Source organism: Dermacentor albipictus, chromosome 3, assembly GCF_038994185.2.
Source record: "Dermacentor albipictus isolate Rhodes 1998 colony chromosome 3, USDA_Dalb.pri_finalv2, whole genome shotgun sequence".
NCBI lineage: Eukaryota > Metazoa > Arthropoda > Arachnida > Ixodida > Ixodidae > Dermacentor > Dermacentor albipictus.
In genome coordinates, this window is record NC_091823.1 from 68,111,727 (window position 1) to 68,129,552 (window position 17,826).

General features: G+C 46.7%; 1 protein-coding gene across 1 annotated transcript in view; it reads right to left on the reverse strand.

The window, feature by feature from the left end:
* LOC135905551 (cell adhesion molecule Dscam1-like) overlaps nt 1-17,826 on the reverse strand; it is a 448,511-nt gene that overhangs the window by 53,491 nt on the left and 377,194 nt on the right. The window contains exons 7-9 of the mRNA XM_070536454.1: nt 16,786-16,903; nt 11,748-11,923; nt 8,525-8,818 (exon numbers count right to left, since the gene is read on the reverse strand). Coding sequence (XP_070392555.1) covers nt 8,525-8,818; nt 11,748-11,923; nt 16,786-16,903 — 588 coding nt within the window. The remainder of the gene's footprint in view (nt 1-8,524; nt 8,819-11,747; nt 11,924-16,785; nt 16,904-17,826) is intronic.

A 17,826-nucleotide genomic window follows, 5' to 3' on the forward strand; every position in this document is an offset into this window, starting at 1 on the left:
CATTCTCACAACACCTCCCGTTCTGGCCCATTTCGATCCTTCTGCGCCTACCGAAGTCCGTACTGATGCCAGCGGTCACGGAATTGGAGCAGTACTGGCACAACGCCAGCGTGGCCACGACCGTGTTATCGCTTACGCCAGCAGGCTCCTCTCACCCGCGGAGCGCAACTATTCCATCACTGAGCGTGAGTGTCTGGCCCTAGTTTGGGCGGTTGCGAAATTCCGCCCATACTTATATGGCCGATCCTTTTCCGTTGTCACAGACCATCACGCGCTTTGTTGGTTATGCTCATTGAAAGACCCTTCAGGAAGACTTGGTCGCTGGGCCTTACGCCTCCAAGAATATTCGTTCTCTGTCACCTACAAATCTGGCCGACTACACAAGGACGCTGACTGCCTGTCTCGCTACCCGGTAGACGAGCCTGACGACGCCGACAGTAGTACCGCCGACGGCATTTTCTCTGTGTCTGCCTTCGCTAACATCGCCGATGAGCAGTACCGAGACTTATCGCTGCGAGTACTCATCGAGCGTCTGCGCTCTACACCTACCGACGCATCCGTTCGCCGATATGTCCTCCAGGGCGGCATTCTGTACCGAAGGAGCTTCCTCCCTGATGGCCCTGATCTTCATCTTGTCGTGCCAAAACATCTACGACAGACTGTGCTCTTTGCGATGCATGACGCACCCACTGCAGGACATCTTGGGGTAACCCGCACGTACGACCGCGTCCGCCGCCGCTTCTATTGGCCTGGTCTCGCTCGCTCCGTTCGACGCTATGTTGCTGCCTGTGATCCCTGCCAGCGTCGGAAGACACCTCAGGTGCTACCTGCCGGTCATCTCCAGCCGATCACCGTCCCTGTGGAACCGTTCTTTCGTGTTGGATTAGACCTGCTCGGTCCCTTTCCCACGTCATCCTCTGGGAACAAATGGGTAGCCGTCGCGACTGATTACGCCACCCGGTACGCTATCACTCGGGCTCTCCCTACCAGCTGCGCCACTGACGTCGCGGACTTTCTCTTGCGTGACATTACCTTGCTTCATGGCGCCCCGCGACAGCTGCTTACTGACCGTGGTCGAAACTTCCTCTCGAAAGTTATCGCTGACATTGTGCGTTCCTGTTCCATTCACCACAAACTGACTACTTCATACCATCCCCAAACCAATGGCCTGACAGAGCGGTTAAACCGTACTCTTACCGATATGCTGGCCAAGTACGTTTCCAAGGACCACCGCGACTGGGACATTGCCCTTCCTTACGTAACATTTGCGTACAATTCTTCCCGGCACGACACCGCCGGATTTTCTCCCTTTTATCTACTGTACGGTCGCGAACCTACCTTGCCCCTAGACACGGCACTTCCTCCTGCTGCGGTCTCAACAAGCGAGTATGCGCGCGACGCCATCGCCCTCGCCGACCATGCACGCCAGCTTGCCCGTGCTCGACTTACGGCCTCACAGACCACTCAGCAGTGTCAGTACAACGCCCGCCATCGTGACGTACAGTTTTCACCTGGTGCGCTCGTGCTCCTGTGGTCGCCCTCTCGTCACGTCGGACTTTCAGAGAAGCTTCTTTCGCGATACACAGGGCCCTACCGCGTGCTGCGCCAGGTGACGCCTGTGACTTACGAAATTGCTCCTGTGGGCTCAACCTCGTGCTCTCCTGTGGCATCTAGTGATGTCGTACACGTCAGTAGGCTCAAGGCCTACTACACTGCTTCCGAGTCCGATCTTTAGTCGCTCCGGGACGGCGCTTTTGCAGCCGGGGGTAGTGCTACGGCACAATATGTGCGATCACGAAAGGCCAGCAGTGTGAAGACGACGACGACGGTTAGAAGCTTGCGCGGGCTGTTGCCTCTTGGCCAAGCGCAGCGTATTTTCCTTGTAAATATATTTGTACATAGCTGTTCGTCTGCGTCTTCCTACGTAACAATATATATATATATATATATATACATATATATATATATATATATATATATATGGTCATTTCAAATGACATCCAGGAGTGCAAGAACTAGAGTTTCTTGCCTTTAAAGCACCCACCAACTAACTCTCCCTCTCACTCGCTTATGCAGCTTCAATAAGCCTGCATGCTTACAGATACATAAACCGAAACTGTAATGTTGGCGCTTGCGCATGAACGTCAGCTTTCTTTGTTTTCCGCTGCGCACTCAGCATGCCAAGAACGAAGACACTGTGGACGGCCCACTGTAACGACCAGGCACGGCGCGTCTTTCAGTGATGCAACAGTGCGATCCGGCGAGATAATTGGCATCCTATATTCACAGTCCCGCATATTCTGTCTTGGTTTGCAGCGGCTAATGCAATATTCCTAGAAGCGCTGCGCAAGCGAAAGCGCCGCCGGTAATTAGATCCGTCGCGCCACTATTTCGTCTCGGCTTCCTTCAGTCCTCGTTCGACAGAGCTTCATAAATAAGCTTGGAGGTTGCGTGCATAGAACTTCCATTAGCGTTCCGCCTGCTCCCGCTCATCAGTCACAATTTGAATCACGAATTTGTCTACAGAACGCAGCTCTGTGATCGATACATCGCGGACCACGACTTGCGACACAAAAAGGACTATTAATCACAACATCGGAAGCCAGCAAACAAGGACACCAAGGAAAAGATATGGGAAATAACTTGTACTTACTAATTGAATTAATGAAACGATAAAATAATGGCAATTAGAGTGGATGAAAAAACGACTTGCCGCAGGTGGGGGAACGATCCCACGTCTTCGCATTACGCGCGCGATGCTCTATAATAGACTATTGTGGGTGCCTTCATACACAGGCACCTATCTACGTATTAATATCCTTTTCCGCAGTGCGCCAACCGCCGCGACCGGCTTAGAGGCTGTAGCGCTTTGCTGTAGGGCATAAGGTCGTGGGCTCGATCCCCAGCCACAGCAGAACGGATGGGAACGGAAAGCGAAAATATCCCGGTACTCCAAGTATGGGAGAGTTAAATGTTGTCTAAAAAAAGTCAGAAAGAAAAAGGGTTTCTCCGGAAACTTCTACGGCGTTTCGGCACGTTAAACTATGAAGTTTTTATTCTAAGTGTGCGAGTTTAGTATTGTGACTACAATTTTCACTAGGTCACGAGAAAGTTTCTTCCATTCACTTCTTACGAAATTTGTGACGTTTTGAGCGCGCGAGTATTATTCTGAGAGAGAGAGATGCGTATGAGAGGAAGGCAGGGAGGTTAACCAGACTTAAAACGTCCGGTTTGCTACCCTGCACTAGGGGAAGGGAAAGGGGAAGTAAAGACGGAAAGAACAGCGTGACAAAAATGAAAGTATGAGAAAAAAAATATGAAATATCATTCTGTGGTTTATGCACATGTGTACTAGATAGTGAGCTTCCAGTGTGTCCTGCTCAAAACCTTCAGCGCACGTTCCTCAGGCAGCTCGTATTGTTTCATCGAGCTCGGGTCCTGTACTCACGGACAACCTTCTGTGCCAATAAAAGGAAAGCTACGGGGCCGCAGCATCTACACATGTGTTACTGCGCCTAGTGGTCCTAGTAGCTAGTAGTCCGGCAGCGTTTCCCAGCGCTTTTGGTTTCCCGAAAGAGACGCAGTGCTTACACGTGCGATGGTTTCACTTTTGCCCATACACGGAAGACAAAAGCCGCAATTAGAAACACTCAGGAGTGTTTTGTTCTGTTTAGCTGTTTAAACAAATTAGTTCAGTTTTAAAACAAAAGCTTTAAGGGCTCCGTTACGCAGACTATCCGGCGTCGTCGGCATTGTTCGTACGCTGACCGCGCGTTGTCCATTGGTTGGACGTGAGCAAAGACTCTCGTGAAAGTAAAGAATTATTGATATTTGTTAACAGGTCAAAGAATGTTCGCATTGACGCCAATTTCATCAGGGAGGTTCCTCTAGCTAAAGGAAAGTAACTGAGCTGAAAAGAAAATTGCGGTTTAGGTGGAAATCGAACCCAATACCACGATGGTTTCTTGTTTCAAGCGTGTTAGAGGGGGTCATAGTGAATGCTTTGCGGTTTTTGACGTAGTAAACTGCCCTAGAGAGAGAGAGAGAATGAAGAGGAAAGGCACGGAGGTTAACCGGATATGAGTATCCGGTTTGCTACCCTACACTGGGGATGGGGGATAGGGGTTATAAAGATGACAGAGAGGAAAACGCTAAAAAAAGGAAAAAAAACGAAAAAAAACACGCACACATGGAGGTACACACACAAAAGGCGTTCCAGTTAAAGTCGTTCACACAGGCCGGTAGAACGCAAAAAGCGCAATAGCGCTTGCACGGCCTTCTTCTGTGACGGTAGGTCGTTTCGATGTTGCAGAATTCTTTTTTCAGATAGCGGTTGGTTGTCCAGTTGGTCAAGTTCCTGGCTGAGGCATGCCCTCTGTGGACTGTACTGCGGGCAGGTGCACAAAATATGGCCTATTGATTCATCATGGCCGCAGTGGTCACAGGTTGGGCTGTCGGTCATCCCTATGCGGAATGCATAGGCTTTAGTAAAGGCAACGCCCAACCAAAGTCGATATAAAAGCGTGGCGTCTCTACGGCGAAGCTGTGATGGCGCTCGAAGACTTAGTGTTGGATCAAGTGAGTACAGTCGCGTGTTTCTTAAATGTGGCTCATTCCATTGCGACGCGGTGCACTGCCGAGCAAGTAGGCGGAGCTTCCGTGCTGCGTCAGTTCTAGAAAGAGGAATTGGGACGTGGCGCTCCTCAGTATGGGCTGAGCGGGCAGCGTGATCCGCCCGTTCATTGCCGATAATCCCGCAGTGACTTGGAAGCCACTGAAAAGTGATCTCATGGCCTGCTTCACTTATATGTTGCAACGTCTCTGTAATATGGAATATTAGTTGTTCGTGTGGTCCGCGTCGTAAAGGTGACAGTAGAGACTGCAGTGCCGCCTTCGAATCGCAGAATATTGTCCATTTATGTGGTGGTTCATCACCAATTTGATCAAGGGCAGTAAAGAGCGCTGCGAGCTCTGCTGCCGTCGATGTTGTCGCGTGGGTCGTCTTAAATTTAATTGTTGTAGCTTTCGCTGGTATGACGATTGCCGCCGCGGAGCTACTTGGAAGGACAGATCCATCAGTGTAAATATGCGTAGAATCACGGTAGTTCTCGTACAAATGTAGTAGCGTGAGCTGTCTAAGGGCTGGCGATGATAGATCAGCTTTTCTCGAGATACCAGGTATTGTGAGGTTGATTTTTGGCTGAGCGAGGCACCATGGAGGAATCGAAGGTCTCGCAGCCGGGGTGAAACAAGCTGGCAATAATTCATCATATGCCGTTATCGTCCGGCTGAAAGGTGTGTGTGGTCTGTCCGCTGTTAGGGAGGCCAAGTGGTGACGAGGAGTCCTGGTCAGATGCCTTATATGGGTCCTGAGTACTTCAATTTCAATGTGGGTCCTGACAAGGTGATCTCCAGCGATTGCTATCGTAGCCACTGTTGAAGCACTCTTAGGCAGGCCTAGACAGATCCGGAGCACTTGACCCTGAAGACTTTGTATTGTGCGTAGATTTGTTTTACCTGTGTTGATCATTGCTGGCAAGCTGTATCGCAGAAATCCTAGGAAAAGCACCCTGTACAGTTGCAACATCGCACTTGGCGACATTCCCCAGGTCTTGCCAGCGAAAAACTTGAGGAGGTGACAGATGCCCGTCAACCGTTTTTTCATGTATGATACGTGTGGGCTCCATGACAAGCCCCTGTCAATTATGACACCTAGGAACTTGTACGATCGGACCCATCGTATTATTTGGCCATTTATCATTACACTGTAGTTGGCCATGGGTTTGCGCGTAAATGGCACTAGTGCGCATTTCTCTGAGGAAATTTCCAGGCCTCGATTACGAAGGTAGAGAACAGTTTGTGTGGCGGCTCTCTGAATTCTCGCTCGCAGCTGTAGGCGTGTTACTGCAGACGTCCATATGCAGATGTCATCGGCGTACATTGATAGCCTGACAGTAGTTGGCACGTGCTCAAGGAGAGCAATTAGAGTTAGATTAAATAACACAGGGCTAAGTACACCACCCTGGGGAACGCCGCGGTAGCTGTAATGTAGAGAAGTATGGCCTTCTTCGGTGCTTACAAAAAAGGATCGCATGGATAAATAACTCCGTATCCATTTAAACATCCGACCACCCACTCCTACCTCTGCGAGAGCAGAGAGGACGGCTTCATGCGTAACGTTGTCATACGCCCCTTTAACGTCGAGGAATAAAGAAGCGCAGAGACGCTTACGGCATTTCTCATGTTGAACGTAGGTGACCAGGTCGGCGACGTTATCGATCGATGATCGACCGCGTCGGAAGCCCGCCATGGCATCTGGGTAGGTGTTGTGGTATTCCAAGTACCACTCCAGGCGTCCTAGGACCATCCTCTCCATTACTTTGCCCACGCAGCTCGCCAACGCGATCGGGCGATATGATGAGAGTTCCAACGGTGACTTGCCAGGCTTCAGCAGTAGAACAAGGCGACTTGTCTTCCAGGTTGTTGGTAGTGTGCCATCTGTCCAAGATTCATTGTACACCTCAAGAAGAAGTCCTCTCGCTCGCTCCCCCAGGTGACACAGAGCTCGGTAGGAAATTCCGTCAGGTCCTGGCGCTGATGTGCAGCTACACAAAGCTAATGCTGCCTTAAGTTCGTGGATTGAGAATGGTAGATCCATCCGGTGATCACGTGGTGGAGGACAGTTACTCGAAGGCGATCGAATGTTGGTAGCCGTGAGTTGGCCGAATAGTCTGGCGCAGAAATCCTCTGCCACGTCAATCTCCGATCTCTTTTGAGAGAGGGCAAGCGCCTTGAATGGGAATCGCTGTACGGGGAGTGTCCGGAGACCGCGCACCGTTCCCCATAGTTGCGATAAAGGCTTGCGTGGATCTAGCGACTCACAGAAGGCATTCCAACGTTGCGATTCGAGCTTGTCTAACCGGCGCTGTATCTTCTTTTGCGTGCGCCTGGAGAAATGTACTGCTGCGTGCGGGGTAATTATGAACGCTGTAATTAAAAATGGGCTAATTAGACTCAAGTGAATGGGAGTGTTGGCATGGTTCATTGTATTTACACAAATGAATGTGTGTGTATGTGTGATTTATCGAAAAGCAGCTTGTGTTCTAACTTGGTAAGGTGTCTTAGAGAAATGTACTGACGTGTACATCGCAACTGTCAGTTTGCTATTTAGGAATGGCGTAATTAGATTGAATTAAAGCCGTGTGGTGGTTCATGTAACTTAGAGGACTGGATGCATGTGTATGTCATTGTGGTTAGAAGCAAGTAATTGTGAAATAAAGAAATTGATTTGCGATGACAAGCACGTCCCTTTTTTTCAGCTTAGGTTAACACGGGTGAAAATGTGAGACTTTTTTTTAGAAGCGCTCTCTCTTGTGCGCGCTTTGCCCCCGTAGGTTTTCTTTAGCGCGAAAGAAAGTTGTACGTAAGTATAACTTGTGTCCTTCGCTATTGAGGGTCAAGTAGGTCGCTGATATTGTTGGCAAATTTGTGCTTGTGACATGAAGTAGGATACGTCACTGTGCGCCTCAGATTGCGATCTATTCTTCAGTAGGAACAAAGTATCGGATTACACGTGCCTTCAGCCACAGCTCCTCTGCTTCATCCACGTTTTCTGTAACGCCTAAATAATTTAGTACTAACAAAAATAAGTACATAAAGGAAGGTCGTTACCCCGAGAAATCATTTGATAGCTTCTTAAGAAAAACTTGCGAATAGGCGCTAATTTCCTCAAGTAGACTAAATATAAGCACCAGAATATCTAAAGTCCACAAGTATATTGTGTCATTGCAACGTTCTTTCACGGTCTCATTCCCCGCAAGCTTTGCTCCCTGGCTACAGAGAAGTGTTGTTCAGTGCTTTCCCATACTTTCCGCTAAGTGTATCCCCATTCGCAAGCGCTAACAAATTGGCTAAGTAAAAGTGTTGGTCTTAAGCCTTACTTACAGAAACAGCATGAAAGGCAGGGCAAAACACTGGTAGTTCACACTGATGAACTTATCATTCACGTGGGCTGTTTGTAACTGGCCAGAGCTCTGAGAACATCTTTTACATTTAATTCTTTTATTCCACATTTAATCAGGAGCATTAGTTGACATGGGACAGCATACTCAATCGAAAGTTCCGTCACACGGACTCTAGTCAGAACCAAGATCCGGGTCCGAAAGGAAATAATTTATAGTCAGTGTGGGCGAACGAGAGTGCGTATGCTAGTTCTCGTTGGTGCGGCAGTGAGTGTAGACAAATGCGAGTTTCGTTTACAGTTAGTTAGTGTTTTCTGCGTTTAAACTGCTGCGCTCGCACAGACAAGTTTCGATTCAGCCTTTTATTTTTCGCTTGTCAATGTTTGAAACTTGCGTGGTGCAAAGATTGAATTCACCGCATTACTTTTTTTTCCCCACTGTCTACATTTTCTCTTAAACGGTAGACCATGTTTCGATTTTCTGCGACGCCAACTCGTCCGTCATGTACTCCGCCATGACGGTTCGCTATTGGTGTTTCTGGCGCAACAAATAACACGACTCACCGCCAACAATGAGCTCGGCCGCCGCCTGTATGGTTCTCTTTGGCGAGAGCCGCACGAAGCACTGGTACATCCCTTGGTCCTGGCGCCGGATCGAAGCCAGGTGCAGCGCACGCGAGCGGCCCATCGCCGCCGCCTGCTGCGCTGCGGGCGTCACGCGGCGTCCGTCGTGGCGCCACTCGAGGCTCGTCTCGTCCACCGCGCCCCAGTCCAGGCCGGAGGCGTTGCACCGAAACGCCGCCGCGTGGCCCACCTCGGCCCGCACGTTCGCGGGGGTCACCGTCACCCACGGCTTGGCTGCAGTACGCGTGGGAGACGAAGGAAAAATTAAACCCTCTTGCACGTGCGGCAAGTGAAATCAAGGTTTCGGGCAACCGTGCCTACTACAAGACTTGACTGCTGGCCTAGTTGGTCGTCCATAGTTGAAGTAGTAACTTAGCGCGATAAAAACACGGAAATAAGAAAGGCGGACAAAGACAAGCGCTACTCACGACTGTTTAAGGGAAGGAAGGATATGTACCATGTATATGTTATATGTTACGTTATAACATATGTTAACATGTTATGGATATGTTATATGTACTATCCTTCCTTCCATTAAACAGTCGTGAGTAGCGCTTGTCCTTGTCCGCCTTTCTTGTTTCCGTGTTTTTATCGCGCAAACTTACTACTTCAAATAGGTGCCTACTACGATCTGAAAAAAAGAACTGTGTGGAGGCGGAGCGGTTGCCTTCGTATATAACACAGTTTTGCAGATTTCATAGCTCATACTCTTAACTAGATTGTATAAAATATCTGTCCATTACAGCGCGTTTCCTGTGTCAGGTGAATTCGATATTTTTTTAAAGAATCCTAATGCAATGCAGTCCTCGTCTATACGGTTCGCCGCGCGCAGTGAAAGAAGAGGGCAGGTACAAGAGGTGGCACACGTAACAGGGAGTTATCGCGAGATACGATGCTCCGACGTAGATGCGTACGTGCGACCTTCCCCGCAGCACAAGTCAGCAAACCGCGCGTTCGTCTGTTTGACTTCTCCAAAGTAAAAAAAAGAAACTGGTATTCAATCATCGAGTTTCTGCATACGGCGATCCGTGTGGTTTGATGCGACCGACTAAGTCATGCCAGCTAACGGAGCTCCCGTTCTGCGTAATAAAACAATGAAAAATGAAAATATAACGTCTGCATATAACGTCAGTTCTTATATACAGGTATTTCTAAAGCACACAGACCTCCTGAAAATAGCGCGTTATTATTCAACGCCTTCCTTAATTTTCCTAAATTTCTTAAATTTCGGCTACTGGATGAGTCGATCCCTGGGCATGTGCCACTGTGGCACATGGGGTACAATATGGCTGAATATATAAAATATGTATCATACTCCTCTGTGCATACACCTCCGGTCACATTTATTTCCTCCACAAGAGTCGCGCTGTGTTTGGGGCCAACACCCAATCTGCTCTTTAAAACGCTGTAAGAACGGTTATAAATCGCGCAGCTCGCTTTATTCCTTTCGATAATTCATACCGCAGCAGTGTCTCTCAACTGAAATTGAAAGCAGAAATTGGTAACCTACATATAAGGCGTCATGGTTCTAGACTATTTGTTCATCCCAAATTTTATCATTCTTCAGCTAGTTTTTCAGTGATTGTTCCAGCACACCGTCCTTCTCATCGTATAGGCGACGAAAAAGATCTCCACCTTGCGCTGGCTACAGCGCTTCTACATATGTTTTCCTTTTTTTGTCTGTGTGAAAGCGGTCCCTGAATGGAATGATGTTTCCACCAGCACCGTTCACCACTTCAAGCCACATCGTTTCAAGGCTGGCAAAAAATCCACGTTTCACTGAAACAGCCGCCCTTTCTCAAGGTAATACCCCACGACGGGGTCTCTAAGGTACAGATAAATAAATAAATAAATAAATACTCCTTTGCCGAAACCTGAACAATGCCGGATAACCATCTACCCACAAAATATTTCTCATAGTATCGATGGCCACAATGGGGGGGTCTGCATAATCTTTTCTTCTCTCTCCCTTCTTCAGTAAGGAGCACAGGTTCTGCGCCACGTTTATTTGACATATTTTATATGTTTGGGGTCTACGTGTTAAATAACAAAGTATAAATACACCTGTACACTTGCAGCAATCGAGATTTACTATTATGAGAAACACTCTACTTCCGGATGTATGTGTGGCACATTGTTACGATTTCGATATTCGATATCGACCCCAGGTTCACGTGCACTTAGTACAAATGCCTGTTTTCTGTGAACCTCTCGGCATAGCAGCTGTCACGTTCCCCTGCTATCAATACATTTTTAGTTCTTGCTTTACGTTGATGAATGCCATAGCGACAACCGTTTGAAAGGAGTTTAATAGTGCTACAAAAAATTGATCCAACATCGACAATTTATTTTCCTTCTTGTTTGTATAATACTTCGTATACGTTTCGTGAGTCCTCGCGACAGCGATCGATCTTTCCTGCAGTTTTTGAAAAAAAAGAACTATTCACGCTTTGCATTTGTTCTATCATCGAAGTACTTGCAAGCGCAACTGCTAAACTCTCCCCTTTTAATTACTCCTATTCAATAAAATGTTTCACATCAAAGTGAAATGCCTGTGACCTATTTGGAAGTTTTGAGTAGACAAATATTTTCGTTCAACTGATCAGTCCCGACAATGAACGAGCTCGTAACCAAGTGTTAGCAAATACAGTCCGATTAAACCAAATATGCCTTTTAGTGACATGAGGTTAACATTTATTGGCACAATGCTGAGTGCTAAAAATAGAGCTGTAGAAACACACAAGCCGCGTTTACATGTATCCCTCTTATATTTACACGAATCGCTTTTACGAATGGTGCACCCTCCTCGTCCGAAACTAGCCGGAACCTACATTCCCTGTTTCTCGCAAGTGCGTTTCGTCGGAGAATGAGAGAGAGAGCCACATGCCAGCGGGAGTCTGCTTTCTCTCTCTCAGTCGATGCGACACGCCAGCGTTTGCATGCATCGCATGAGGCGACTCACCCGTTTCAAGCTACCTCCTCCTGGCACAATAATGTCGTTTACACAGATGCTGAGCGCTTAGAATGCGACGTGACGTGCTACTGTCGCTTTGATGTAAACGCGCCTGCAGTGCAATTCATCAGTTGCCATTTCGAGCACTATACCGTATCAGCGCGCGTCGAACCCGTCAGTCGCACAAAAGGATCGGCCTGTGATACTCACGAGTGACGACGAGCTCGAGATCAGCCTGTGCGTCGCCGACGCTGTTGGACACGACGCAGACGTAATTGCCCCCGTCGCTGAACTCCACCTCGCGAAACTGCAGAACGCCGGCCACCTGGCGGACGCGGGGCCCGGATTCCAGCGGCATCATCCGCTGGCCGTCGCGCTTGTACCAGCTGGTTGAGGCAGTCCCACCACAGGAAAGTGTTCGCGGGAGACATGTACAGGAAGGAGAACGTGGTATCCAGTAAAGCTGCCGTTAGGGCCATTTGTTCATAGAATATATCGAATAAACTCATGGTTTTGCTTAAGAAAGAAAGAAAGAAACCCAGTGCAGGAACGACTTCTGCATAAGGCGGGATAGCAACATGCTAATGTGTGGTGTGGGGGGTCCCATTCTGAAATAGTTCCTACATTTGTTTTATGAAAAAGAGTGCATTTATCCGAAGAAAAAACGTACAAACCAAACGCGACATTCGCAATACCTTAAAAGCCACAGAGCTAATAGAAATAACTAACTCTTCCGGATCTAAACTGAAATTTCCGGATCTAGCAATTATGGCGTGCGTCAAAATGAAATCGTAATTTTGGCACGTAATAGCCGAGAACTTAATTAATTTTAACTCTGTGATCAATGACCACAGAGTGCACCAATAAGCGAAGTCTGCAAGCCGCAGGCCAACATGAACGACGCAAGAACTACGCCCAAGGTTACAGCTCGCAAGCCAGAAAAGTGGTTATATACAGCGAATAAAAGGGTCATTGTTATTCTACAAGGACTATACTGGGTAACTGATACCTGAATTTTGAAGTCAAGTTTCCTGGCCCTGTTGAATATGGTGTGGCTGCTTGCTAGAATGCCATCTATGGTATTCCAGGACAATCTCATCCCTTGGTGTGATTTACAGCGTGCTCCATTTTCTACGTGCCGATTGACGAACTGCTTTTATATGATTACAAATGTGTGTGTTTATTCAAATCTGTGAATGACTTTATTTGGTGTATCACTTTGACCAAAGAGGCGCTGTCATCAAGATGTATGACATTGCAATTAGCCTGCGCTAAAAAGTTTTGAGAGACCAACTTCGGGCCTTCCCGCGAGCCATGGAAGCTGTAGGGGAGCAACAGCTCCCAGTGGCCATCTAGGCGGCCCCAAGCCTGGGCCTCCAAATCACCGGATTTCAAATAAAGTTATCTCACTCATATTGAAAGGAAAATATACAAGAAGTTAGCGGATGGTTGGTTGCTCTTATGGAAGGTGTTCTAAATGGCTGCATGAAAAGGCAGTTTGAATTTGTTTCTCTAAACTGTGTGACATATTTGACTAAACACCACCTACCTATACATGCATGTGATGAAAAGTCAACGTGAATGCACTTAAAGAATGAATTTTGACTTTCGTAGAAACCGATAGCATTTGTGATAACTCTGTAGAATTAGAGCTTACGCGTTCATAATACATTTCACATACTTATGTAGTTGTAAATGCGAATGAATTGTTTCTTTAACAGCCTTGAGAATGAAAGAATGACAAACAAGATAAGTACATGGTTATATTGCGCTCAGTTTTACACAGACGATGTTAAGGAAGGACAGGACGTGGACGGACGTAGTACTTGGGCGCCATTTAAGATACACGGTTTGTCTGGTGGTAACATTTTACTACTGTCAGGTGCCTATATGTACAGTGCTGCAACGGAGGAAGGTTGTATTGAAAGGCAATGTAAGCTTGTAATTCCACCTATTATGAGTCAGTAAAACTTGCTAAGTATGTTTTCCAAGTAATCACTGGCATGAATCTTTTCATTTAAATTTTATGTCCATCGGTTCAGTTGCCGTGATATTTCTGCATAGTGACATTTGGTTGAGAAATTTCTTTAAAGAGATATGCGCTATATTTTAGTACTTCTTCAGAACTGGAACACAAGGTTTAACACACGCATCAGTACTAAAATTCAGTAGTGACTGAAATTCGAAGGTTGCTTTCGCGCAAAAAGCCACAACCATAACGCGGGCATTCATTCAGCGTTCGGCTTTTATCCAAGGTGGCGGCCTCACCACCAGTGTCTTCACGCCACCGTGCTCAATCCTGAACTGAGAAACGTAATACTTGGGCACCCATTCCATACATAGGAGTCAAGTCTGTGAAGGCTATAGGGACCTCCTGCAGTGCACTTGGATATAGCTCGATATTTTTTACCACAATTGTGCGCAACTATTTTTTATATAGGTTCAGTATTGAATGACAGAAGTTTTCACCCTCAGAAACAAACACAATGAGGTATACGGCTGCTAAGGCGTTGCTTTAGGTCATTTTATTTTTGTTGCTCTGTTAGTGTTTTTTATTTGCAACCTGTCGCGAGAAACCCCACGTGCATGTTCGCGCGAGCGAACGCTGTTGGCGCCGAGCGAAGCATTGATGGAACGCGCGGAGTGATAACTTTTCTTGACTGAACTTCTTATGTAGCTTACACAGCGTTGACTGCTGTGTGTGAAACGGAGTGTAGTTGCACAGAAATTGGTATCTTTTGAGCCAGGTTGCAACGGATGATATAGGCGCTCGCAATGACCTTGGATTGGCACACCTTCTGGCAACATAGGCCAGCATATTAGACAGTTTTAGTATAGCGTTTGCAAACAAACGTAAACGCATTACGTATCTAAAGAAATATTGTCATCGCTGCGCATGCTCTTAACGGAATTGAGTTTCTGTGGTTTACGGGCGCCATGATAACGTACGCTATTTGGCGAGTTTAACATACGTAATGTTTATGCATGCTAAGAACTAGCCTTGTTCAACATGGTGGTATCCGTGGCTGCAGCTTCAGCGTGAATTCTCGTCCAGGCCACGCTCTCACTCTCGTTGATCGCCATGAACTATTGAAATGAGCTTTCCTCTCCTCTAAACAGACCTGAAACGTTATTTATGAGTGCATAGCGCGTCCAATTTCTGAGATTGGCGCCGACGCCCGTATGCCGAAACAAGACGCTTCTGCATAGCAGCAACAGGATGGTTACTAGTGAATTATCTTGGCTTGGATGCGTTTGGGACGAGGCACCAGACAGCGCTCTGCCTTCTAACGTCATTCTTGCGCGTGCCTTCCTCCACGGTGTACTAAAGTCTTGCAGGGACGCGCACGGTAACGTCCCGCAACTGTGATTGCGGTTAACCTATACATGAGGCGACAAACGCCGTCCTAGAGCGCTCTATTGTCACGTTGTAGCACAACACAATTCACGTAACTAATTATTGGGCCAGCCTGCGCTCAGCAAAACAAGTAACACTCAGCACCATGACAGTGGCGAGCACACTCGTCAGCTGTCGAAATTTTATCTGCAGCTAGGTTAAGCGCGTCGGTTCTTGCACGTGACTCGTTGAAGGTGCCAGCGTCATCGCTGGTGCTTGCATACCATCCAGAAAGTACAAAATTATTCGCGCTGTCCATACAATTGGATTGCACAAAGTTCGATGGCAGCATACACAACAGATAGAATCGACGATAACATTCGAGTACTTTCTAGTTCATGCCGGCATATCATGCGCTAAACGATAACTGAGTTGTTAGCAGGTGAAATGCAGTCCTAGAAAAAAACGGATCAATAAGTACACGTTTCCATATGCTGGTAGTTTTCACTTGTATTTCTCCGCGTAGCCGCTCATGTTTGCGTGCTACCTTTTCTTTTTTTCCTGCGCGACGCATCCCGCCTTGAGGAGTGGGTTCGTCGTGTCGAGTGGAAGTTTCGCTACGCTGTGGGTTCGGCTGTTTGATCTGTTCTGTTACGCTCTTTTCGCTCGTGCACGAATGCTCGGGCGCGTGGAATTGGTTTTATAACTATTTCATGCCTCCTTAAGGCATCCTACCTGCGTGAGCTTCTCGTCGCTAAACTCCACCTTACGCTTCTGCGACGAATGTGGCAACCCTGTGTACCTCCGTCAAAAGAAATCGCTGCATCGACAGTAAATAATTGAGTGCAGCTCGCGGCTTCTGCGGTATTGATTCATACATTGATTCTGCCTTGATTCATTCATGAAATATGGCTGAAAACATTTTATAAGTTTCGCCTGTCGCGGATGAGTATACTTCCGCGATGCGTTGCTGAAGGTTTTATAATGCAACTACTTCCTTTATACTCCGCCAAAAAACAACTAAAGTTATGTTGATAATCGTTGTTCTTTCGCGGATTCCTTACAGATAACAAAGAAACGAATGCTTTATTTTTTTTAATTCTTTGGTACTTGGGTATAGTATCGTCACAATACAAGAATGTTTAATGTTCAATGTACTCTGTGCTCGAGTGAGCTTTCGACTATATTTTTTATATCTATTCGCCCTAAATCTTCGGAAGACTTTGGATCTTTCATGAATATACACCAGTTCATCACTTAAGCATCTGACATTGCACCGCGAGTAAAATCTGGTGTATATATTTGCCTTACGCATGCAGCCGCTTCGTGCACTCAGAGCAAACGAAATTTAGGGCTCCTTAAACAGAAGCACCGTTTCGCAAAAACCCGACAGGGGCGCAACGTCAAAATGCGGCACGCGTCTTCTGCCTCTTGGTTGAGCAATTCGCGTTATTCAATTGTTCCAAGCCAGTTGCTTGATCTGGGTTGCTTCATCAAAGAAAGGCTACATCTGTCGTTCTCTGTGAAATTTTAAGAAGGTGTATGGATGTGATCATTTGAGCTTGAAGAGTAATAAACAGAAGAAAAAGATAAAATGTGCCTTATATCTCCGGGCGCACAAAACGTACACATCTTTGCTGTAACAAAGAAAAAAAATTCTAAAGGGAATGGCTGTACATTCCACACAAATATAACGAAATTATGTGAAGTACGTAGGGCAAAGCCAACAAAGGAAAGTCGCGATTTAAGAACATTTTCTTTCGTAAAGGATCGTTCGCCGTCCAAGTAAGGACTCAAATGTGATCTGTCTCAACCTTTCTTTCCTTCTCAAGGCTGTACTTGTGAGTCAGGCAAGAAACATCTCGGCCAAAAATAAGAAAGGCAGGCAACGTTGTAGACGCATACGCTAACCTATAAGATGGCACGGGGAATCCCTCGGCTGCGCACACCAACTCCGCCGGGAGGTCCGGATCACTGAGCACCCGGCTACTGCGGTGGACGATGGATGGCATTTGCATTGCCACTGGCTCTGCAGCGAAAAAAGAAAAGCCAGCAAGCGTCAGTCGCTGCGTGGGGTTGCTGCAATAGACAGGCATTGTTCAGCCGGCACGGAGCGCGCAAAAAGCGTTCATTTTGTGAAACTACTCTGCAACGTGCATTATTGCTAGGCCAAAGCATTCTCTCGAGCTATTTATCTAAGATTAAGCTACCCATGAGCATACTTTCCTTGTGATTGCGCTCAGCATGCAACCACAATTGTTTATCTCTTTTTTATGTTGATATTTTTATCTTTATTTGTTTCTCCCCTCGAACTTTTTTTTTCTTTGCATTGCGCGGTACCGTCTGTATTTTTCTTTTATTACTGTCCCTGTGTGAGGGACTCAGGGATGTTTCTTTGCCGTATAGTATACCGGCAGTTCATCTTCGTTTCTCTGTTATAAACCTACACATTTTTAAACCTTTTTGACTGCGCTTATGTCACTGCTGTTTGTTACTCAACCAGCAGTTATAACATCTTTCGCTGCTTTCTGAAAGAAGGCTGGCGTCTGGCGCTTACGAAATCGTCGGCCAAGAAAACCGCTACTATCTGCAATGTGCAGACGATTGCGTTCATTCGCCCGTAGAAGGTTTCGTCGGGGTTGGAGACGCAAAGTTTGTGCTTCAGAGAACGCAAGAATACGATCGCTCGAATGATTACGAGCATAATGGCAGGTGATGTTTCATTTGAAAACCAAATCTCACCATGGTCACATGAGCACTTATGGCACATTTAACCGGTCATCTCTCTCTCTTTCTTTCTTTCTTTCTTTCTTTCTTTCTTTCTTTCTTTCTTTCTTTCTTTCTTTCTTTCCTTCTTTCTTTCTTTCTTTCCTTTATTTATTTGTTCATTTATTTATTTATTTGTTCAGCACACGTGTTTATACCTTATCGATACTTTATTACGGTATCGAA